Source organism: Odocoileus virginianus, chromosome 1 (genome assembly GCF_023699985.2).
Source record: "Odocoileus virginianus isolate 20LAN1187 ecotype Illinois chromosome 1, Ovbor_1.2, whole genome shotgun sequence".
Classification (NCBI taxonomy): Eukaryota; Metazoa; Chordata; class Mammalia; order Artiodactyla; family Cervidae; genus Odocoileus; species Odocoileus virginianus.
In genome coordinates, this window is record NC_069674.1 from 64375158 (window position 1) to 64399855 (window position 24698).

Here is a 24698-nt window from a genome sequence, read left to right on the forward strand (position 1 = left end):
AGTTCAAGGCTAATTACCTGTCAGCAAACTTTGGATTGCTAGATGTTTCCGTAATTGCCCTCAAATGTGGTATTGAGGTTGCAGGTTTGAGGAAACACTTATGAACAGTGGCTTTGGGGAAATTAACCTCTCCATTTTCAATACTGAATTCCAAATTACTGTGTATTAACGCATCTGTCTCCTGCCTCTTTTAAAATTTCAGTACCTACTAGAAATGAAAAGCTTAATCCTGCCCCCAGAACACATCCTGAAGCGAGGGGACAGTGAAGCGATAGCATATGCGTTCTTCCATCTGGCGCACTGGAAGAGGGTGGAAGGAGCTTTGAATCTTCTCCATTGCACGTGGGAAGGCAGTAAGTGATTTTCTTTCTTTAACATTTTTTTTTAAAGCATGAAAACGTGCTAAAGCTGTTTTTGCCCTGAGCATTTGTGATGAATGATGAAGATTTACATATCTATAGCTGTACTCTGTGATGTTCCATCACAGAGATGTGGTTAATTACCCAGGCTTTCTGGTTTCCTGGTGGTGGTGGGTGTTACTGTGGTGATGTTTCCTCTGCACCTCAAAAAGGCACGTTTACACAGCGGAGGGGCTGGATCTGGGCTGTTCCAGCAGTCATGCTGTGCTTAGGTGCTCAGTCGTGTCCAACTCTTTGCAACCTGCCAGGCTCCTCTGTCCATGGGAATTCTCCAGGCAAGAATACTGGAGTGGGTTGCCATGCCCTCCTCCAGGGGATCTTCCCAACCCAGAGATCAGAGGAGCACTCTACTCCTGCAGACTCTCCTTGGAGACCCAGACAGCCCCTCAGCATCATGGGAGTCTTTGGCATGGAGCCAGGCCCCTTGCTGGGCTCTGATGACCCCTTCCAGATGGCCTTTCTGGGAGGGCTGGCTGAAGAGACACAGTTATCCTCCAGGAGAGCTTGGTTGGCCAAACAAAAAGGAGCAGCAGTTATGCTTCAGGACAGCTGGACCCTAGTATGGTGGCAGGGGTAGCCTTGTGTGTTGAGGAATAATTGCCTGTTAGATGGATGTGGGGATACATTGATCTGAGCAGCTGCTGGCACCATCATTCTGTGTGAGAAGAAGCGGCTGTAATGGTGGGTGAGACATGCTCCCGGCCCCAGAGAAGCATCTCATCCAATTGGAAGGACTAACCAGCAGCATTAGCAGCTGCTCAATGATTTTTCAGACAGGAGAGACCTATGGAATGGAGCAGTCATGGGTAACCTTATGGGTCATATGAGATTTGAACCAAGCCTTGAAGAACTAGGACAGTCTTATAAGCAAGGACACTGTGAACAGTGCTAAGTGTGGGGAGGGGGGAGCTGTCGGGGAGAATGAAAGGGCTCAAGATTGCGGATTATTGAACATGTATATTGACACTGTTATCATAAATGTAAGCAAAACAAGCATAACATGTAGCACGGGTTTTTCCCCCCTTCATGGGGGAAAAGAAATTTGAGTCTTCTGATAATTTTTCCTTAGTTCACCCCTACTCTGATCAGCCTCACAAGCAAAAGTCTTTTTAATCCCTTTCACTGTTTATTTTTGTTCCTTCCATTTTCATTTTGCCAATCTTCTACTCTTCCCTTTTCCTGCCCTTCCCTAACCCAGCAGGAATCTGAACTGGTACAGGAAAGGGGTGGGAGCAGTCAAATGAGATGGAGTAAAAGTAACTCAACAGAGATAGGACTCAAGTTGATTGCAAGTTTTTTGTTTAGTTGTTTTGAAAATACTTTTTCAGAGAATTGTAGCCGGTCTAGTTAAATCATTTACTGTTTATAACTTGAGGGGTGGTGACTTGGTGGATATTTCTACACTCACTCTGTAAGTGTAATAACCTATTCCAAGTGTCCTGGTCCTGGTATTTGGATGTGTTAAGACAGCAGACTCTTGCTCAGGGTGTGTGTGGACACGTGTATAGTTCTCTCTGACTTGGGCTTATTGTTGCATTTATGGTGTTCTATACAGATGAGACAAAAGGAATTTTTATTTAAACATGAGAAAGAAAGAGATAAAGCCCAGCAAGACTGAACATGAGAGGCCTTACCTAGTATTAGTCATGGTAAAATTAAATGGACAAATTGGCTTACCAAGTAAGAACATATGTATAGATTCAGTTCAGTCGCTCCGTTGTGTCTGACTCTTTGTGACCCCATGGACTGCAGCACGCCAGGCCTCCCTACCCATCACCAACTCCCGGAGCTTACTCAAACTCATGTCCTTTGAGTTGGTAATATCATCCAACCATCTCATCCTCTATTGTACCCTTCTCCTCCCGGCCTCAATCTTTCCCAGCATCAAGGTCTTTTCAAATGAGTCAGTTCTTCACATCAGGTGGCCAAAGCATTGGAGTTTCAGCTTCAACATCTGTCCTTCCAATGAATACTCAGGACTGATTTCCTTTAGGATGGGACTGGTTGGATCTCCTTGCAGTCCAAGGGACTCTCAGGAGTCTCCTCCAACACCACAGTTCAGAAGGATGAATTCTTTGATGTTCAGCTTTTTTTATAGTCCAACTCTCACATCCATACATGACTACTGGAAAAACTAAAGCTTTGACTAGACAGACCTTTGTTGGCAAAGTAATGTCTCTGCTTTTTAATATGCCGTCTAGGTTGGTCATAACTTTTCTTCCAAGGAGCAAGTGTCTTTTAATTTCATGGCTGCAGTCACCATCTGCAATGATTTTGGAGCCCAAAAAAATAAAGTCTGTCACTGTTTCCATTGTTTCCCCATCAATTTGCCATGAAATGATGGGGCTGGATGCCATGATCTTAGTTTTCTGAATGTTGAGTTTTAAGCCAACTTTTTCACTCTCCTCTTTCACTTTCATCAAGAGGCTCTTTAGTGTTTCTTCGCTTTCTGCCATAAGGGTGATAGCATCTGCATGTCTGAGGTTATTGATATTTGTCCCTGAAATCTTGACTCCAGCTTGTGCTTCCTCCAGCCCAGCGTTTCTCATGATGTGCTCTGCATATAAGTTAAATAAGCAGGGTGACAACATACAGCCTCAACGTACTCCTTTGTCGATTTGGAACCAGTCTGTTGTTCTCTCCTTTGTCGATTTGGAACCAGTCTGTTGTTCTATGTCCAATTCTTACTGTTGCTTCTTGACCTTCAATGTATGGACTGGTATCTTGGAAATATAGTAATAGAAGCTTATTGATTGGATCTGATTGATAAGATAGTTAGTCCTATAGGAAAGATCAGAAGAGGGGATGGGGCAAGAAATTATAAAGACACAGTATTAGGAATGGCGTAACTGTAAAAATAAAAAATAATGAAAAAATTCTGTTTGGAAGTTAGTTACCCCATATTACCAGATAACAATGGGGAGATGCTTTGGAAACAGTGGGAAGGACAGTGACATTGTGAGAGATGGGAAGTGACACAGTGATCCCCACATCAAGCAGTGAGGTACCACTGGGGGGGATGTCATTACCTCAAATTAGATGGGTGGAACACTTTATTAGAATAAAAAGAAATGGTGAGTTTTTAGACATAAAACAGTATGGCAGGGCAGTCAGGGACCTATATGGAAGGCAAACTCTGCATTTAATACTTAGAGATAATTAAGAACCAAGCCAGGAAATTACACAGCTCTTCGGTTTTCAAAAAGAGAGTCATACCATTAAGTTTTAGAAAAGAGAACCATGAGAGTGCTTACCAGGTGCTGACTACCTTAGTTAGTAGTTAATTAAGGACTAGTAGAGGATCCCAAGAACCTTGAAAAGTGTTTGTGTAACAGTGTAATTCACAGAGGGTTTGCATTTCCATCATTTCATGGACTCCTGATAAAGTTCTGAGTCAGGCAGGACAAAGATGGCCATCTTAGATGTTCAAGAGAGAAGCAGGTTCACTGAGGTGAGCAACCTATTGAACGTCTGCAGGCACTGATGTTAGAATCAGGTTTACTGTGTCTTCACTGCTCTTTTCTGTAATGCCAGCTATTTAGGCCTTACCTGGATAGATTAAGGAGAAGAGGAACAAGCCATCTCTGAAACATTCTTTAGAAGCCCTCAGTTTATACCACTACTTACATAAGGCTGGGGTATTCCTATGCCCTTTCTAATGTTTTGAAAGCTTATCATTCTATATAAAATTATATTTTGTTATTAAGTATTGGTTTAAACATTTAAAATACAGAATGAGCCCAATTTTATATAAAAAATACATTCTATGTATGAACAAAGGTAAAAGAGGTTAGAAATAGATATACCTTTAAGTAGATTTTTAAGTGATTTTTTTCTTCATATTTGTATTTTTCAAACTTTCTACAACAACCATATATATTTTCTTCAAGCATAAATACTTATGTGTATGTATGTATGTGTGTATATATGTATATACATGTATTTAAAAAATGATCTTTCATTACAAACAGTTTTGTCTTTGTTTAAAAAAAACAAAGCTATAAATCTGTCCTGAAATTTAGGAGAAAGAATTACCACTCCAACTTCAGGCAGTTGTGTGCAATTGTTTGACAAGACTTCTAGATCTGTGTCCATTCTAAGTTAAGTGGAGGCAAGACTTGGATTAGAATTCTGGCTCAGCTACCCAGATATTAACTGGTATTAACAGCTACCCAGATTTACTGATATTAATGTACCCATTTTTTGACAACTGTGAAGTGCTGATGATGTTGAATGCCACCGCCCTGTTCCAAGTTGGTGAGCCTCAGGGCGGTCGTTCTGAGCTGCTCCAGTACGGGAACCGCTCCTTTTCCCTCTCTGGAGGTCAGTGGGGCTCCCCTCGACTGCCCGTGCCTAAGCGCAGGAGGCTGCACTTCCTCCAGTTCACCACTGGGTGGCGCCTTTTGACATCTCCAGTCTCACAGTCTAGGGTTTCACCTTTAAATCATTTTTTTCTTCATTCTGAAATTTAAGACCATTCCCCAACTCCCTTCCAGTTCCTCTTTTTCACTAGAAAGAGAATTCAGGGAGGAAGGTAACAGTACCTAATTTCACTAGATTCCATGTTAAAAGTGAGTATTCTTTCAAAAATTCACTTTATCTTTTAAAAAAGAATTAGAAGCCTTACTTATGTCAATAGTGTTGGTTAGAGGTGGAGATGAAGTATAGTTTTCTTTGCTTTTTAATGAGTTTATTATGTTGGAACATTAGTCATCTTGTGGAATTAAGTGAGTCTCCCACCAATCAGGCTGAAATAACTCACATTTTTGATAAAACCCCGAAGTCCAGCTGATGCATGGCAGAAATTGTTTGGGTTTGAAACATATGGTGGTTTGAAAAAAAAACCTGAATCCTCAACCACAAATACATCAGCATTTCAAAGGTTTGTAAAATGTTTGATTCATCACTGTTCCAGCCCCTGAAATTACACAATGTGTTTCTCAAAGTTAAGATAATCAAGAAAGAGGAAAAGTTTTAATTTATTTAGGATTTAAAAACATATTCCTAAGTTCATTACACAACCACCATATTATCTGAATTATATTTATTTTAAGCACTGTAGGTTCTGGTTATGTACACACATGACTGCAAGAACATGTTGAATATAAAAAACATACATGAATGAGGAAAGTCGTTTGAACTATGTCTTTAATTACAATGGTATTGCGCCTTATAGTGCCCTGTTTTAAGTGGCACATCTTCTAATTTACCTGTATTAAATTCTGATGTGGCCTTATCTCCCTCCTGCCTTGATATTTTCAAGGCTCTGATTTGGCTGTATTTATTTTATAAAGTGAGGTAGTCAGCTGACTGCAACTGGAGAAGATTTAATTTTCAGGTTCCCTATGTCAGAAGACTAGAATACCATGGGGTAAATCACTTAGCTTTTCTTTGTTTCCATTTTCTTCCTCACTTGATCTTTATTTTCTTTTTCGAGATTTTTTTTCCCAAAAAATTCACTAAATAATGTATAAGATTTGACGGTGGTGTTTCTTAGGGGGATTAAGGCAAATCTTTCCTTTGAAAGGAGAAAATGGCCCATTGTTGAAGCAAAGGATGAGATTCTGATTCTAATTTATTCTCTTTGAACCTGATGGTAAATGCTACTGGCTGTAAGATGTGATCCTTGGGGCATTTCCTCTAATCAAACCTTTCCTCCGAAAGCCTGGCACCTTTGGGACTGCTAAAAGAGAAATTCTCCCACCCTTCAGCCCATGAATCCAAGGCCAAATTTTATAATTTGGGAGAAAACAATGGCAGCGGAAGTCCCTGGCCATAACCAACTTAAACTAGTAGCCGGACTCCAGATATTGTATGATGCTTCCCCCCCTACTGCCCAGTAGAACCAGCTTGCTTCTTTAACTTATTCAGTTTTGAGCAACTGACCATAATTTGGATCCACTGGGGCTTTTAAAGGGAAAATTCTGTCTCTTCCCTACTGTGCATTAATTTATTCATTCCTTTATTCAGTGAACATTTATAGGTATTCTTTTGGGGATATCAAGATAAGTAAGACTCTGAAATGCTTTGGGAGAAACAATGTGTGTGTGTGTACACATATACTCACATACACGTGCACATGTATATGTAACATATAGTGTGGGTAGGAGCAGTGCTATCATGGAAGCAGGAACAGAGGATTAGAGTGTTACAGGTCACTAACAAGTTAGTGACTCTGCTCCAAAACTCTAGAATTTTTCTTTGAAATTGGAATAGAACATCATGTAATCTAAGAGGAAAGTGGTTTTCCAAGGCCATATAACTAGATAGTGAAAAAATATAGATCCGAATCCAGAGTTTTGACTTCTGAATTTTCTTTGTTGTTGTCCCCAAAGCCTCACAAAAGACAGAGAGCTTTTATGGCCATTGCCTATGTTACAGTCAACAGAAGGTAAAATGTGGGTTTTGACGATAATTTTCTATTCTATCATTTGTACTTCTAATTGCTCACAGATAAGCAGCATTTGTACTTATAAGCTAGAGTTTGACCTGATAGAGCAAGCGGGAGCTCGGGGTTGGTGGGAAGGGAAGGCGAGGAGAGAACTAGCTTTCCCCGAGCGGTCAGGCGCTATGTGTAGACACCTTGATCTCTGCTGCCACACGTGGTCCCTTTAACGGCCTCTCGAGACCCTTGGTGTTCTCATTTGTATGGACATATAAAATGACCCACTGGACACAGAATAATGACCCACCTGAAGTTATACAGTTGTCAGCCTGGTCCAGTTTGGCTCGTCATGAGCTGTCACCTCCACCGCTACCCCATTAGGTATACGCCATCACAGGGGAACTTTCACACTTGTTTTCATGATTATTGTCTCACCTGTTTCCCACCCTGAGCAGTCAGCTCCATCAGTCCAGAAACAGGGCTCACATTCCTGCTGTACAAGGAAGATACTCACATTTTGACCATGTAGAGCTGGGATTCAAACTCAGTTCTTGGTATTGCAAACAATCTGTATAAAGTTCTCTGAGATCCTCTTTGAAAATTCATCATAGGCAAAGTATCAAACATTGCCTTCTATCCTTGCCTATATTGTGGATAGGATGAAAGGTCATTAGAATTCAGTGGGAAAATCAAGAGTTAACTTGTTCATGTATCCATCCTTGTGTCCGTTCTTTGGTTCTCTTGATTCTTTATCCAGAATTGGTCAAGTCTCTGATGGGTGCAACACTGATATAGGCTTGAAACCCATCTAGAAAATGTGTCTGGGTGGGGCCAGAAGGCAGTAGTGTAATGTCTCACACGTTATTGTGGAGGGCCTGCTGTGTTCACTAAGAGTTCCCAGTTTCATTTTGCCTCTCCCACAAAGGCGCAGTGGAAACCAAGGTAGGGGAGGAGATGGCACAACGGAAAATGCAACAATGCCACTGAGTTCCATGTACTAACACTGAATAGTCCAGATTTTTTGTTTTTTTTCTAACCAAATGCACATACATTTTCATGTGTTTCTTCTGAAATGTATCATTTTTTTTTTTTTGATGGAAATATTTTAGGAGGTCACTCATGAAATAGATCAAATTCATAAAACAGTTCAAATGACGTTTTTTTTCATTCTCACTTGCCCTGCTAAATCAGTGTGTTACTACTTGCACTTGCAAAAGTTCTGGCCGTTCAGCTAAAGCCCCAAGGTCCTTGTGTGGCAGTTATACATAAGTGCAGTGAAAGGACCAGGAGGCGGGGGGTGCAGCTGGCACGGCTCATCTGGTGCCTCTTCCCGCTCTTTCTAGACCTCCAGTGCTTATCTCACACTTTGCTGGACCCCACCCAGCAGGGTGGATAAAGGATAGAATTGCAAACAGAAACTGTGTTTGCTTTTGTTTAGTGAAGCCAAAAGTCTTAACATTATTTTATGAACTCGATGTAAATGACAACTGACATGAGAAAGAGAAATTTTAAGGGCACATAAGCATCCTTGTTATCACGGGGTTTGGGGGCAGAGGATGGTACAGGAAGAGTGTGTGTGTATTCTTTGTTGAATCATATATAATCAGTGTCTTCACCCTCTCCAGAAAGACCAGAACTGATTAGAAGGGAAATAGTAACTTGATGCACAAAATCTGTATGCATGCCAAATAGTGGAGTAAAAAGCGTTTGGTATCTGATTGAAAAGACACCAACCAACCATTTGATTTCTATGGTTGAACACTCTCAAGATCTTGCACTCCTATATTTCATTTAAAAAATTGTTCCCTGAAGTGCAAACTGACTTCAGTTTTGAATAAAATTTAGCATTCAAATTTATAGCCACTTTGAAAACTGAGGGTTTATTTATATCATATGAACCTGGACAGATTCTTAATTACAGGAGCCCTAGTGCACATGAAAATCTGGATTTAAAAAAAAAAAAAACCTTCCACATAGGTTTTTCTACATTTTTGGGATGCTTTCATAGCAGCCATCATTTATGGGAAATGGTATTAAAATCCTGCCATATTGCAGTTTAAATGCCCTGCTTCCCAGAAGAGAGTTTAGTGTATCCTATAAAGCACTAAGTGAGTTTTTCTTTTTTTTGGTTTTGTAATTTTTTTCCTTCTCTTGAAAACCTAGTTCTACTGAGAGAAATGCTGGTTCCTTCAAGTAATCTTTGTGTGTTAACAACTTGTGCAGGGAACACCTCTTTTGCTTGCTGTAATGGGCAAAAGTCATCTTGGTTTGCATGAAAGAGAAGGTCTGATTGAACTAGGGTGAGCCTTTCATTTTAAGAAGAGTTAAAGTCTGGGGTGTTTTTAATGTTTTAATCTCTGTTTAAGAGGTTTCTGTTACAAGAGGAAAATTGATAACATTTTTACCTCAGCCAACTGCCAGCAAACTGGCTCTGCTCTAATCCCACGTTTGTAGTGATTTATATTCTCCGTGGCAACGTGCTGTAACCTCAGAGTGATAGCACTGTGGTGCAGATTGACTGCATTCCAAATGCTGGGATCACATACATAATGTTTTTACTTTTAAATAATATTCAGACACCAGAATAAATACCATATGTGCACTGATGCTGGTTACAATGGAACCTTGTCATGTCTCGTGAGGGAGAACATTCTTTGTTTCTGATTTCTGTTTGAAATAAGTATGCAAAAGACAAATATGTACATTGACAGCATTTTGAGAAGACTTTGGTAATTACACAGCTGAGGACATAGCTAAGAGTCCTTGAAATGCAGCATTTGAGGCTGAAAGGTTTGCTGTGTTGCCGCCATCCCTCTTTGACACACATGAAGGCAAGGATCGTAATTCGACATTCCCAGTGTAGGGTCTAGTTTTTTTATATTTCATATCTATGGCATGCTGTAGTTGCTGGACATCTGTGGAAGAAAAATTACCTCCTCGAGTACTGTTCATAGGGATAGTGAGACTAACATGCTGATGACATTGTAACAGGGAGAGTAACGCATGTGAAAATGGGAAGAGATGGATTGACTGGAAAGTCATAATTCAGTGTGAGACCTAATGTTATCTGATGCCCCAAAAGCAGAGCTTACGTGGCCTGACATCCTCAAAATACAAATACTCAATCTCTCCAGATCCATTTTTTCCCCCACATGATGTTGAAGATTTAAAAGTTTCATAAAGTTTAGAAATACCTCCCAAGTCATGCACTTTTAGATTCTTGTTTTTATCCATCTTGGTTGGAATTCTAATCCACCTAGACATATTTTTAAAATAGACATGCTAGAATGCCTTTCATATTTGTGCATCTGTGACATGCTCTCACAAGTCAGTCCACGTTGCTTCTTGGGGAAGCATTTCCATCCAGGTTTGTGTTATTACTATCAGCTGAGCTATATTGAATTAGTGCTCATGACATTTTCATAATATTTTATAGCTGAGGAAACCGTGGGTATTGGAATTGATGGCTTTGCCTACTCCTCTGCACCGCCATCCCCACCCAGTGTTGTGAGGTTTGTCCAGATATGTAGTGTGAGGTTAATGTGTGAGTCATTTGTCATAACACATCTCTGACAATTTCTCTGGCACATGCCTCAGAATTTGGGTAAGTCTCGCATCCTTTCTGAAAGTTACTTGTAGAAATGTTCACCATTATAAAAATGCTCAAAATGCTCTTCGTGAAGTTGAGATGTTATGAGACAAATATTGTGCCTCTAACATATTGTCTCTCCTTTTCAGCTTTTCGGATGATCCCTTATCCCTTGGAAAAGGGGCATCTGTTTTATCCCTACCCCATCTGTACAGAGACAGCAGATCGCGAGCTGCTTCCATGTAAGTCTCCCCTCTGTATTCCTCTTCTGGGCTGGTGAGGGTGGTGTGCTGACAACGGGGATAGAAAGAGGTGGGAATGATAAATGTTTATGATGTTCCTAGTCTTCTATTACTCTTCTCCCAAACCCTGTCCTCATTTGATAGCATAAGCATTAAAGTGAGTTATGTGTGTGGGCTTGGCTTCTTGCTCCTCCACGTCTTTCCAGATTCATCAAAGGGAAAGACCCCTGGTGACTGAAGTTTAGATGAAGAGGCATCATGTCCTGGCTGGTCTGAGCACAGAGACCCTAGTTTGGGGCAGATGCCCCTTGCTGGGCGGATCCACTGTGCGGGGCTTGGCCTGGGCTCTCCCGCTGGTCAGAGGCAGTCTGCACACACTGGAGTCTAAAGGAGAAGCAGAGGAGCTGCAGAAGAGTCTGGCAGGGAGAGCAGGGCCGCTTGGGGATGCTGGCATTGCCCCCAGAAACGGACCCGGGGGCCGGGTGGGCGTGCTTTCTGCAGTGATGCAAGGCTGTTGGCTGGCACGATTTCCCGCGAGCATCTCTTGGATGGCATGCAGTGAGCTGGTGCGGTGTGTGCAGGGCACACGTGCAGCCTCAGCCCTGTCCACAGTAGGCAGAGGGCAAACCCTACCCTCGAGGGCCTTAACCAGCTGGCAGTTGGAGGGCCTGTACCGCACGTGGGAAGGATGATTTGGTTTACTGTAATCCAACATTGTTTTGACAATTCCAGCTAAATAGTTATTATCAAATTATACTGTGTGTAAGGAATCGTGTCCAGGCCCTTCATGTGGCCCTGCCTTAGGACATACTTCTCTCCCTCAGATAATAAGCTCCAAATTTTGACTATTCTCTCTTTCCTGTCCGCTCTCCTGCCACTCCCACCCTGCACCGGCCCCAGTTCTATCACATCTCATAGCTCTAACATAGTTAGATGCTTTGCCCAGAGGACCAGCTGAACTTTGGAGCCCTGGGTGCTTATAAACTGTCCAATGGCCACATTTTTCGAGACGGTTCTAAATCTCCAAAATGGTGGGGTCCAGGTGCAAAATGAGCTGCCGTCTCAGGATGAAGGAGCAGCAGACAGCTCTTTTCTTTTTTGGGTGACGCGTTACCTCCGGAGTTGGCGGCCGCAGTGGTATGGTGTTCCTCACCATCTGCATTTTTGTGTAAAGGGGTTGGGTGCCTCACTCTGCATTAGATTTGGTTTAGAAACAGCGTCTGTGATGGGCCCACACTTTTTCCTTTCAGCTCTCCCTTCAGGGAGATCCTTATTAGCATTTCTGATTTCTGGTAAGAAAGGCAGTTTTCTAAAAAGTACATTGTTTTAAAATGTTTTAATTGTGTTCAAACATGTTTCCATGGGGGATAGCTTCACTATTAGAACAAGATTATAGTTCTTAAAAGATAGTGTCTAGGAATAATCTTTACAGCCCTAGAATAGAAAATTATGACTCACGTTGATTTAATTGAATGCAGTGGTTCAAGTCTGACTTCCCTTCACAGTCACTGGGTGTTGTGGGTAAGGATGAGCACATTAGTGTTCAGCACATTAGTGGTGCGGGGTCCACGGTGGCCCTGAGCACACGTCCACCCAAGGAGAATCCGAGCAGGTTGACTTCCCTGGGTTCAGGTTCAGGTGCTTGTTTGTGTTTGTCCCTCCCTGGCCCTCTACCCTCTCTTGTTTTGGGCTTAGAGTTGAAAGGTCGAGGAAAGGCTTGAGACCTTGGGTTTCCTGAGGAAGATGTAGACCCTTGGTCCTTTGGTTGGAATGGCAGTGTTTTTCACACACAGCCACACACACGGCTTCCTTCCGCGGGGCCAGCCTTTGGTGCTTTTCTCTCTGTGCAGGTCACTTGATTTAAAAGTTATGAAAAGCTCTAAAATCTCCCATCATTGATGGATGGATGGTCCTTGCTAAATGTCTCTCCCTCAGGGTGGTATCCTCCACTGATACAGTTAGATTGTACCAGGGAAAAATACAAGCTACACTAATATCTGGGCTTCCCAGGTGGTGCTAGAGGTGAAGAACTTGCCAGCTAATATAGGAGATGCAGGTTCGATCCCTCGGTTGGGAAGATCCCCTGGAGGAGGGAATGGCTACCCACTCCAGTATTCTTGCTTAGAGAATCTCATGGACAGAGGAGCCTGGCGGGCTACAGTCCATGGTCACAAAGAATTAGACACGACTGAGTGACAGCATACACACATACACACTAGTATCTCCCTATGACAGTGATTTAAAGATTACAGGACAGTGACAACCTAGAGAGAAGAGTTTTTCTTTCAGGATACTTGATTTTGGATTTTACACGTTTTGTTCAGTGAACATGTGTTTTATAATTTGAATAAAGTTTTGTTTGTGTTTCCTTTTGAGAAAGGAATGCTGTGTATTAGGTGTGGATAGTGTCACTGTCCCTGCCCATGAACATGTGACATCCCCATGTTAGCTCCATCATGCCCTGGATAGAGTCCTGAAGGGTAAATATGGACTTGGGAGAAGCATTAGGTCCCAGAGGCTGGCGGAGATGTTGGCACTCATTCATGCAAGGGCCCTACGTTTTTCCTTTCCAAAAGGCTTCAGCCAAAGCTCTGAAGAGTCCGTCCCCTGAGAGTGCATTTCACTGCAACTCTAACACTTCCCTTTTGTTCTTCTCCACAGCTTTCCATGAAGTCTCAGTTTACCCCAAAAAGGAGCTTCCCTTCTTTATTCTCTTTACTGCTGGATTGTGTTCCTTCACAGCCATGCTGGCCCTCCTGACACATCAGTTCCCGGAACTCATGGGGGTCTTTGCAAAAGCTGTGAGTATTTGCCAAGGGGGAGGCCTCAGGCAGGTGGCAGGGAAAGTCATGAAAAGCAGCATAAGAGAAACGGGGGAGGGTCGTGTAAAAGTGAGTGTGCTTGTACTGATCCTTTGCTCACTGATACTTCATCAGTGGAATCAAAATGAGAAAGTGTAGCTTGTTTATTACTGCATGCCTGGCCTCATTTCACATACAAAAAAATTCTCAGCAGTTCTCCCAAAATGCGCGAGTTCTAAAAGAATTACATGAAGAATTAAAGAAATCCTAGCAAATGAAAAATATTTGGGAGGTTATTCAGTTTTATATAAATTGAATGACATTATTTCTAATCTTTAGGTATTGTAGGTCTTTCCTTCAAGAAGGATAGAATTTACATTTTCAAAGATGATTTAAATTTTAAAAGTTGTAGTATCAACAAATTAAATTGGGGAATGAACTGAGAAGGTGTGAAGGGTGTATAGTATTAATAAGTATAGAAATATAATGTTTAGAAATATCAGAATCCATTAAGACTCTTTAAAGAAGGTTATGGTATATGTATAGCTGTATATGTATAGAAACTAACAACATGGTAAAGCAACTATACTCCAATAAAAATTTTTAAAAAGAGATGCACTGAGACTATAATATATACACCAAATTTCAAACTTAGTCTTGGAAAAGAATATACAGTATCTCATTAGTTACTGTACTGAATTCATGTTAAAATGGTTATTTTAGATATATTGAGTGAAATAAAATGACTATTAAATTTTTTTCTAAAAAAAAAAAAGATGATTATGGAGAAGAGCTTTAATAAGAAAAGTCATCTGCATTGACAACCAAGAACCATTGTTTCCTTGATGAAAACTGACAATTTCCACCTGCACACACAGTGAGGATAAGTTTACTAATTTTGTCACAGAGGAGTTTCAAACAGAAGAAGTCAGAAAAAGAATACCAATTGTCCCTGGAACTCCATTCTGATTTCAAGGCAAGTGGAGTCAGAAAGGATGATTTCTAACTTGGCTGGGTTGATTTAATCCCTTTCCAGATGATTGACATTTTCTGCTCGGCAGAGCTCAGGGACTGGAATTGCGAGAGTATTTTCATGCGTGTTGAAGATGAACTGGAAATCCCACCGGCACCTCAGTCTCAACATTTCCAAAACTGAACTCATCACCCTCCTCCCCCCACCACCAAAACTGCTCCTCCTCCCGTATCCCTGACCTCCGCCAGTGGGTCTGACATCCACCCAGTCACTCAAGCCAGAAACTCAGCAGCCCTCCCAGACTCTCCCTTCTCTCACCCCTTACATCCCATCGGTCTCTGTTTCCACAGTCTGTCGGATCTAACCTCCTGAGCCGCTCGGCGGTCAGTAGATGGAACTCACCTCTTATCTTCCTTCTTCCCCCGAGACTCTCTCTCAGCTTAGATCTTTCTGATTTCTTGCAAGAGTCTTAACTGGCCTCCTTTTTTCCAGGCTTATCCTCTGCCAGGATTTCCTTTGTACTGACCCAAGAATGATGTTTTTAAAAAATCTGAGCATGTCACTTCTGTGCTTGAATTTCCCCAGTGGTTTCCCACCAACAGCAGGATAAAGGCACAGGCCTTTAGCATGGCACACAAGGTCCTTTGTGATCTGGCCCTTGCTTGCCTCTTCAGCTTGTCTCTCTCAACTCTTGCCCAGGCACTGCTCTTGGGCCACAGTGGATTTCTCACCATTCCCAGATGCAGCAGGCTCTTGTGCACCCCAGAGCTTTTGCACTTTCCGTTCACACTGTGTGGAATGCCCTTCCCCATTCCCACCAGCACTTGTCCAGTCTACTAATGCCTCTTTGTTCTTTTATACTCGGCTTCTTTTCTGAGTTCCTCCTAAGCTGAGTTAGACACCTTTCCTCTCTGACCCCACCCATGAATACCTATATTATTACATTTATTGTACTGTATTATAATTGTTAAAATCTTGTCTGACCCCCTTTTAGAATGTGAGCTCCTTGCGAGCAGGACTGTGTCTTCCTCATCTCTGTATCCCCACAGCTTTGCCTTACACACAGTAGGTTTTCAATAAATGATTATTAAATGAATAAATGGTAGTGGTTTCTGCAGAAAGAATCAGAGTAAAAACTCAGATACAGCTTAGCATTTCTTCTTTTATAATTATAATCATAGATGCTAATAGTTGAAAGGGACCTTAAACAAATTGCCTTCAACAGTAGCTTGATAGACATCACCTAGATGCATCTTGAATACTTTTAGCCATGGGGCACTCACCTGTTCAACCTGGAAGCCTGTTCCATTATTGGATCACTCAGAACTCTTCCTTTTATTGGTCAAGTCTGCCCTCCTTTAATTTCTACTTATGTTCCTATTCTACTCTCCAAAACTATAGCGAACAACTCTACTTCCTGTTTGAAATTCTTGAGGCAGTTACTACATTCATGGCCACCTCTTACTTCTAACTTACTACCTTCTGTTTTCTTCAGACAGAATATCTTAAAGTTCCTTAACATGATATGATTCCTGAACCCACTATCATCCAAGCTTCCACTGTGGATACTCCCTAATGTATGAGCCTATGCCATTCATTATTTGCTTCTATCCAAAGCCAACCTCTGAATTAAAGTAGCCGCCAAAAGTCTGGTAGATTAGAGTATAATGTAGTGAAATTTAAAATAAGAGTATATTCACAACATTCGACAACGTCATTGGCCCAGTGTTCTTCCTTAAACTAATATACAGCTCTTGGTGGGAGTTTGGGATCAGGACAATGATTCTTAGCCTCTGGTGTGCACAGAATTCACCTGGCCCCACCACTAGGAGTTCAGAGTGTTGAGTGTTAGCACCCTGGAATCTGTGTTTTTAACAAGCTCCCTCCCCACCCACCACTCATTATGAAGATGGATGGGTTGAGGACTATTCCTTCAGAGAACACTGGCCTCATGAAAGCCAGCCTTCTAGCAGCCATCTGTGGATGCATGGTGCAGTGTCAGAGCCATTGAGGTGACTGCTTTCTAGGAACCAGTGACTTCACCCTGGCTGCACCTTCAGATTATCTGGGAAGCTTAAAATTTACTGATGCCTGATCTGCCAACCCAGGGGACTCTGACTTAATTGGCCTGGGGTGCAGCCTGGGAATCTGAGTTTTCAGAAGCTCCCTCTTGGTGATTTGGGTGTGCAGCCCGGGCTGAGAACCACTGTATTATATGGAGTGACTGCCTGAAGCTGCGTTAACCAGGGACAGGGCTAGAAGGAATGGCAGATGGTACATAGACTACAACTGGGCATTCCCTAGGTTAGGCTGCGTCGCTGCCACAGTATTGCAAAGATGTGTTCATTACAGATTAGACCAAGGGCCACTCTCCTTTTAATGTTTCCAAAGCTTTAGTTTTGAGTCAGAGACCAAATGATTAAATAAAATATAAATTTGCCTTTACAGTCCTCTTATTTTATATGCTACCAAGGTGTGATAGCTTGGTCAGCTACTCACAGTTTTCAAATGTAGTTAAGATAAATTTGCTTCCAAACCTCTGCCTGGAGGATCACATTCATCTCCCCCTTCATTAAGGTTTAGCAGTTTCCAAAATGTCTGGAGAGATTCTGTGGGGAAGGAAGATGGATAGCCTGAAGGAGACAAGCCCCGTCTCCTTCCTCCTCCCCCCCCCTCCGAGTCTTCGCCACATTTTCACTCTTGTCACCTCATCAGGCCCCTCGTGAAGACCCCCACAGGTTATCACAGCTGCCCTAAAGGCTGCCTGCAACCATTTGCAGCTTGTGAAAATGATTTTCTCAGCCCTCGCCTGAGATAATGTCCCTGGGATAATGACTTAGTAGATGGAGAGAGATTGCACTGCCACCCGCCAGGCTGCGTGCAGCTTGGGAACTCTCCAGTGTGTTTACATGTTGATACGCAGCCAGTAAGGAAGCCCGCAGCCAAGTGTGAGCCACTGGAAAATAGTAAAATGAGAGGCTTCAACTGGCTCTCCCCGCCTAATCTAATCTACCTCAATGACTTAGAACTAACTCTTCCTAGAATGTTTGGTTACCAAGATAAGGTTGCTCATATAAATAAGTGATCGTTCCAAACCCAGCCCCTCACAGAATGTGGGAAGGTCAGCGTGCTGACCTCTTCTGCTTGAAGGGCCCTGTCTTTACTCCTCTGGTCTCTCTCCTTCCCTGAGATCCAGCCCCCTGACTCCTGACTCTCTTCTTCAACTTATAGGCCCTGACCTCTTTGAAGTCTGATATTGATTACAGTGAAATGTCAATTGTCTGATTGCAATAGGGCACCTGGAACTTATTCAGATAAGCAGAGGCTTTTCAAATGTTAATGAAGCATGTTGTGAGCCATGACCTTCTTCTAAATAATGGTGTTTTGGGAAAAGGAGGATCAGGCAATTGAAGTGTCTCTCTCTTTTATTATTAGTTCAGTTGCTTTTTCTCACCACAAGACACTGATTAAATTACAGTGGGTGGGTTTTGGACCATGTATCTCTGCCCTCAGGACAGGAGTTTTGGACATTGAGATAGATGAGCTGTTCCAGGGTTGCCTGGTGTTGCTCATTCAGACTTAACTTTTCAGGCAATAACATTTCCCAAGTCCCTCAGTGAAACTGTTGTTTCTCCATGTGCATTGGTTGAGTTTGGGGCCAGAAAGTTTTGACTGATTTTCAAACTTGCAAAGAAATATAAATGAGCATCCCAAGGAAGTAAGGCATGTTCCACCAAACTTTTTCTTTTGGTAGTACCTCCTGATGAAAGCCACTGACCTTTGTCTAGCTACTAAGTGAAAAGAGCTTATTGGTTTCAGGCACCTTATTACATTGCTGCTGCTTCCTTGGGTGAGGGATGGGGAAGAGGACATGAGGAGTGCTGCTAAAGAGGAAGGTAACCTAGTAACAAAGGGTGCGCATCCCAACTGGGTGAATGCGAGAGAACTAGGATCTCTAGGAAACAGTTCAAAGGATTCTTTTCTCAATTCTCCCAAGGATAGAACATCCTAGATACAAGGGAGAGCAGTCAATGGTCACACACACGGGAGGTATCAGGACTTACTTTTCTTGTGGAACCTGGTTGAGAAGCACAGGTGTGGTCTAGACAGGCGCAAGGTTCATTGCATCTTGTGGCCAAATGTGGAAAGGGGTGTTTGCAGACCTCAAGCTGAGCAAGGCTTGCCGCTGAATTTCCAGAGGCCTTCCTTTTATCCAAGTCAGGTCAGTGCCCAAAACAAAGCAAATAAGCAGGCAGGCCTTTATTTTGAACCAGCCTTGTAACAGCATCTTCATTTGTTCTTCTACCCATGCTGTGGCTCCCTGTGTCCCCGCCACCTCCAGTTAGTTAGAAAGCCACCCAAAACCCAGACTTTGAGTGGTGCCTTTCATCTAACCACTCTGGCTCGTGTTAATGCACCAGTCATTCCTTCCCACCTCAGTCACAAATTTGGTAGTTATAAATCTGTTTTTGGTCAGGTTTTCAGGATATGACAACTTCACCAGCAAAATGTTCATCGGGCCCCATCTTCCAACTCTTGCCAGGATGCCTGGGTCATCCAGACCAGTTTAGCACCTAGCTCCTCTTCATGGAACTATTACATACAGGCAAATATATGTTATGGGGCCTTGACAGTCTCTGATTACAAACAAATGCTATGTATGTATATTTTAAATTCTGCAGTGTTACTATGTTGGACTGATAGAGTCAGGAGACTTGTTCCATATTACACTCTCAGAACTAGGATTTTTACAGCCTCTTTCAGAGGCAGCGTGGGCAGTAATTGCTTATTCCTGGGTCTGGGATCTCCCACAACTGCATCCAGCTCTGAACTGAGATGTGCAAGCCATCCAGTTAGTAGAGTAAGCAAGCCATGTGGTACTGAGCGCCCAGCCAAGGATAGTTTCAGAAAGCCAGGCATTGCCGTGCGTTAGCACCTACTGGAGTACAAAGCCATCCTTCCTTCACTCGAGAACTATTGAGGCTGCCTTATTCTTGTTTGTTTTTTTTTTTAAGATGTATACTAATTTATTTTCACATGAGCATGGGTAGAAATTAGTTATTTTTGAAGGAAAAAAATGCAGAAATAGATAATCATGTAGATATGTACACATATATATATAGTTTTTCAGCTTATTTTCCCTTATAGGTTGTTATGAAATATTGAGTATAGTTCCCTGTGCTCTACAGTAGTCCTTATTGGTTATCTCTTTTATACAGAGTAGTGTGTTGTGTTCATCTCAAACTCCTAATTTATCCTCCCCCTTCCCCTTTGGTAACCATGTTTGTTTTCTATGTCTGTGGGGCTATTTCTGCTTTGAATATAAGTTCATTTGTATCATTTTTTTTAGATTTCTACATATAAGTGATATCATATGATACTTGTCTTCTTCTGTCTGGCCTACTTCACTTAGTAAGATAATTGCTAGGTCCATCCATGTTGTTGCAGATGACATTATTTCATTCTTTTTATGGCTCAGTAATATTCCATTGTGTAACTATTCCACTTCTTTATCCACTCATCTGTCAATGGAAATTTAGGTTGCTTCCAGGTCTTGGCTAATGGAAGTAGTGTTACAGTGAACATTGAGATGCACATAGCTTTTCAAATTGTGGTTTTCTCTGAATACATGCCTAGGAGTAGGATTGCAGGATCATATGGTACCTCTATTTTTAGATTTTAAAGAAATTTCTATACTGCTTTTCTGGAGAAGGTAATAATAATAATTCCTGCTGGCTCAGACGGTAAAGAATCTGCCTGCAATGCCTGAGACCCAGGTTCTATCCCTGGGTTGGGGAGATCCCTGGAAAAGGGAATGGCTACCCACTCCAATATTCTTGCTTAGAGAATCCCACGGACAGAGGAGCCTGGCAAGGTGCAGTCCAATGATCACACAGAGTCGGACTGAAGCAACTTAGCACGCACACACACATATTCCTCTCCATGGTTGCTGTACCAACCGACTTTCCCACCAACAGTGTAAAAAGGTACCTGTCTCTCCATACCCTCTCTGACATTTATTATTTGTAGACTTTTTGATGATAGCCATTCTGACTGGTATAAAATGATACTTCATTGAAACTGTGATTTTCATTTCTCTAATAATTAGTGATGTTGAGCATCTTTTCATGTGCCTTTTGGCCATTTGTATGCCTTCTTTGGAGAAACATCTATTTAGATCTTTTGCACCCACCCCCACCTTTTTTTTTTTTTTTGAGCTCTATGCACTGTTTGTATATTTTGGTCATTAATTCTTGTTGGTTGCATCATTTGCCAATATTTTCTCCCATTCTGTAGGTTGTATTTTTATTCTGTTTATGGTTTCCTTTGCTGTGCAAAAGCTTTTAGTTTGATCAGGTCCCATTTGATTATTTTTATTTTCATTAATTACTGTAGGAGACAGATCCAAAAAGATATTGCTTTGATGTATGTCAAAGAGTATTCCACCTCTGTTTTCCTCAAGGATTTTTATAGCATCTGTTTTTACATTTAAGTCTTTAATCCATTTTGAGTTTGTTTTTTGTGTATGATGTTAGAGTGTTCTAATTTCATTTATTTGCATGTAATTGTTCAGTTTTCCCACCACCATTTATTGAAGAGACTCTTTTCTCCATTGTATATTTTTTAAATTTATTTTAATTGGAGGCTAATTACAATATGGTAGTGGTTTTTGCCATATATTCACATGAATCAGCCATGGGTGTACATGTGTCCCCCATCCTGAACGCCCCTCCCCCTCCCTCCCCATCCCATCCCTCAGGGTTGTCCAGGTGACCAGCCCTGAGCACCCTATGTCATGCTTTGAACCTGGACTGGCGATCTATTTCACATATGGCAATACACATGTTTCAGTGCTGTTCTCTCAAATCATCCCACCCTTGCTTTCTCCCACAGAGTCCAAAAGTCTGTTCTTTATATCTGTGTCTCTTTTGCTGTCTCTCATATAGGGTCATTGTTACCATCTTTCTAAATTCCATGAAGTGAAGTGAAGTGAAGTCGCTCAGTCGTGTCTGACTCTTTGCGACCTCATGGACTGCAGCCTACCAGGCTCCTCTGTCCATGGGATTTTCCAGGCAGGGATACTGGAGTGGGTTGCTATTTCCTTCTCCATATATATGCGTTAATATATTGTATTGGTGTTTTTCTTTCTGACTTACTTCACTCTGTATAATAGGCTCCAGTTTCAGCCACCTCATTAGAACCGATTCAAATGCATTCTTTTTAAAAGCTGAGTAATATTCCATTGTGTATATGTACCACAGCTTTCTTATCCACTTGTCTGCCGATGGACATCTAGGTTGCTTCCATGTCCTGGCTATTATAAACAGTGCTGCGATGAACACTGGGGTACACGTGTGTATGCCCAGGAGTGGGATTGGTGGCTCGTATGGCAGTTCTATTTCCAGTCTTTTAAGGAATCTCCACACTGTTCTCCATAGCGGCTGTACTAGTTTACATTCCCACCGACAGTGTAAGAGGGTTCCCTTTTCTCCACACCCTCTCCAGAGGCTGCCTTATTCTTAAGTGCAAGTCCAAACTGACACTCAAGGCCCTCCCCAGCGCTCTTCCGTTCGCTTCTTAGCACTCTTCCTCTGTCCCTTCCAGCAAAACTGAACTGTTTATTATCTTCTGATCTTCCTAGCTGCTTTGCTTTCCCACTTCTGTTCCAGCTGTTCGTTGAGCCTGGAGGCCCCAACTCCATCCACCGCCCCCACCCCCCGCCTTGCTCTCATTTCTTTCCTTACTATTCTTATCCCATCTCTGTTTTTTTCATACCCAGCCATCCACTGGGGACTGTTTGAGTCACGTCATTTTCAGCTTCTGTTCCTTTCAACAGAATGGGTTCTCTCCCTTTTGACCTTCCCGGCGCTTTTCTTGTGTGTCCGTCGTCTGCTGCGTTATGGTCCACCTGGCACTGTTACTTTGCTGGGTACAGCTGTTAGTAGCTCCCTTCCCCCTCCCCCAGGCGCTGACCTCTCTGACAGTGGGACTTTTGTCCTAGACACTTCTATATCTCACCCAGTACTTAAGTGCCTTACTGAGTAAATATATTCGATTGTTGTGAAAGAGGCAACACAGAGAAGACAACATAGAGAAAACTCTCGAGTTTTCGTTACACAAATCTCACCCTTGATGATCCTGCCATAATGTGGTACAGGCCTTCCCAGTTTGTATTCTACTGGTTCTTTTTTGAAAAAAGAAGAAAAGATTCTGAGGTCAAGTAAATTTGGGAAACTTGCCTACCATACTTCTTTCTGAGGACCTGAAGTCCATAGAACATGTGACCAGTAGAGGAGCCTGTTTTAACTTGATTAAATGCACATCTGCCAGTTTGGCCTCAGAACTGTGCTTTCTATTCTGTGTATGTACTCATGTCTTACACGGCAGTTCTGTGGGCAACTCTTGGTGGTGTAGACTGTGCTGTGCTCTCTACAGGGGACTGGGACAAAGGACTCCACAGTATGAGGACCAGACACCTTGGTTCTGAACAGAGAGCAAGGAATCCATCCAGATACCCGTCTTGTACCTGGCTGGGTTTAGGCACTTCCTCTGCCAGCTGCTGATGGCTTGTGGAAAGAGGCTGATTCTTCATGAGAATATAAGAACAGACTTGAAATCATGTTAAATGAGTCTTAGGTGAGGCGCCTGGCTTTTTTAAAAGGTGCTTTTCAAGAATATTATTCTCTACATGAAAGACAGAAAGGATCTCTGTAACCAAATGAAAGAGATTCTGAAGGTCTCTTCAGAGGAACATCTTTTTCACAAGGATGTGTGGTCCATGGAGTGGCTGGCCTGCTACCTTCGCCCAGGCTCCCATGGTGCTCACCGCTGAGCAGCTGTTTCAGAAAGAAGCATGGGCTGCAGGTGTTCGGGAAATCATAGGATCCCAGAGCAGCTCACAACCATCCCGCAGACTGGACCTTTTGTTGTTGTTGCGGTTTCCACTTAAAGCTCTATAAGTAGACAAGCAGGTGGAGGAGTTGTCGCCATGTTATAGCTCTTCTGCTCATTCAGCACCCGTCCTCTGTCCCTTTGGATGGCACTGGTCATCTCCATGGGCAGCCTCATATCCTGAAGACCAGTTGGAAGGCCTCAGCACTGAGGGCAGCTATCCAAGGAGTGAAGGGCCTGTCAGCCAACATTTCTTCCCCTTGTCCATCAGGACTCGGGGTGATGGGGTTGAGGTGGGGGACAGAAACTGGAATGCAGGTTTGTCCATCAACCAGTATTTCCTACAAACATAATCTGTAATTGTAGTATTTGGGGACTTTTTATGATGCAGAGACTTAATACGCAAGCATGGGTTGGAGAGATTGGTTTTATAATCTTGAACAAGGTCTCTCCTGAGGGACGTCCCTGGTGGTTCAGTGGTTAAGAATCTGGCTTACAATGCAGGGGACGCGGGCTCAGTCCCTAGTCAGGGAACTAAAATCCCATATGCCATGGAGCAACTAAGCCCACGTGCCACAACTGAGACCCTATGTAGTCAAAGAAAACACCAGATCTCTCCTGACTGTGTGCTCTTCTGGTCTGTCCACAGTTCCTCAGCACGTTGTTTGCCCCCTTAAACTTTGTCATGGAAAAAGTGGAGAGCATCCTGCCTTCCAGCCTGTGGCACCAGCTGACTCGGATCTAGGGGAGCCCACCCGTCCTCCCTGTCACCGCGCCCAGCAGGTGCCACCGTCTCCTTGTGCCAACTCCTCGCGGACCGCAAGAAAGCATGACTTTGAAAAAGGGAAGCCATTCCAGGATTTTAAAACCTTCATGAACTGTCTGTTCCATATTAAAAGCTGTTTTTGTTGTACAAAATTCACTGATGTTCAGTTCTATTATATTTTGCCTTCAGAAAAGAAAAAAAGTCAAAAATAAACTTTTGTGTATTGCAGCAACCAGTTGTGTCTCCCAACCCTAAAATCGTTGGTATCCAAATAAACCTATAGGTTACACTTAATTTACTAAGGCCCCCAAATCTGCTGAATGCCACACGATGGTATTCTGAGCTGAGGGGCTCATTTCAGCAGGCCATTGGTACTCTTTGGCTTGGAAAATACACTCTCTTTGGCTAAAAAGCACCATCTTTTCAGCTCCAAACTGTGTGCCCTCATAGGCCAAATATGCAAAGAAACTTCCAGCATGAATGACAGGAAGCATGAATGAAAAGTATGTGCCATGACAGGTAGTTCTGGTTCACAGACTCTACTCACAGAGTAGAGCTCAGCACTGTGGTTCAAGGAATCATTTTGGTTCAGCTTTCTGAAATTTGTTGTGAGAAGAAAACTTCTGATGAG

The 24698-nt window shown here is 42.5% G+C and overlaps 1 protein-coding gene across 7 annotated transcripts in view; it reads left to right on the forward strand.

The window, feature by feature from the left end:
* The window catches only part of ST7 (suppression of tumorigenicity 7), a 254937-nt gene extending 230638 nt beyond the window's left edge, over positions 1-24299 (forward strand). For 5 of the 7 annotated variants that reach the window (XM_070468798.1, XM_070468811.1, XM_070468823.1 and 2 more), the window contains 4 exons: positions 203-353; positions 10543-10635; positions 13297-13436; positions 14473-15509. In XM_070468798.1, the coding sequence (XP_070324899.1) occupies positions 203-353; positions 10543-10635; positions 13297-13436; positions 14473-14592 (504 nt within the window). In that variant the 3' untranslated portion in view covers positions 14593-15509. Of the gene's footprint in view, positions 1-202; positions 354-10542; positions 10636-13296; positions 13437-14472; positions 15510-23950 lie in introns of those variants that run through there. The other 2 variants (XM_070468806.1, XM_070468813.1) reach the window with 1 other exon arrangement.
* The last annotated feature ends 399 nt before the right edge of the window (positions 24300-24698 follow it).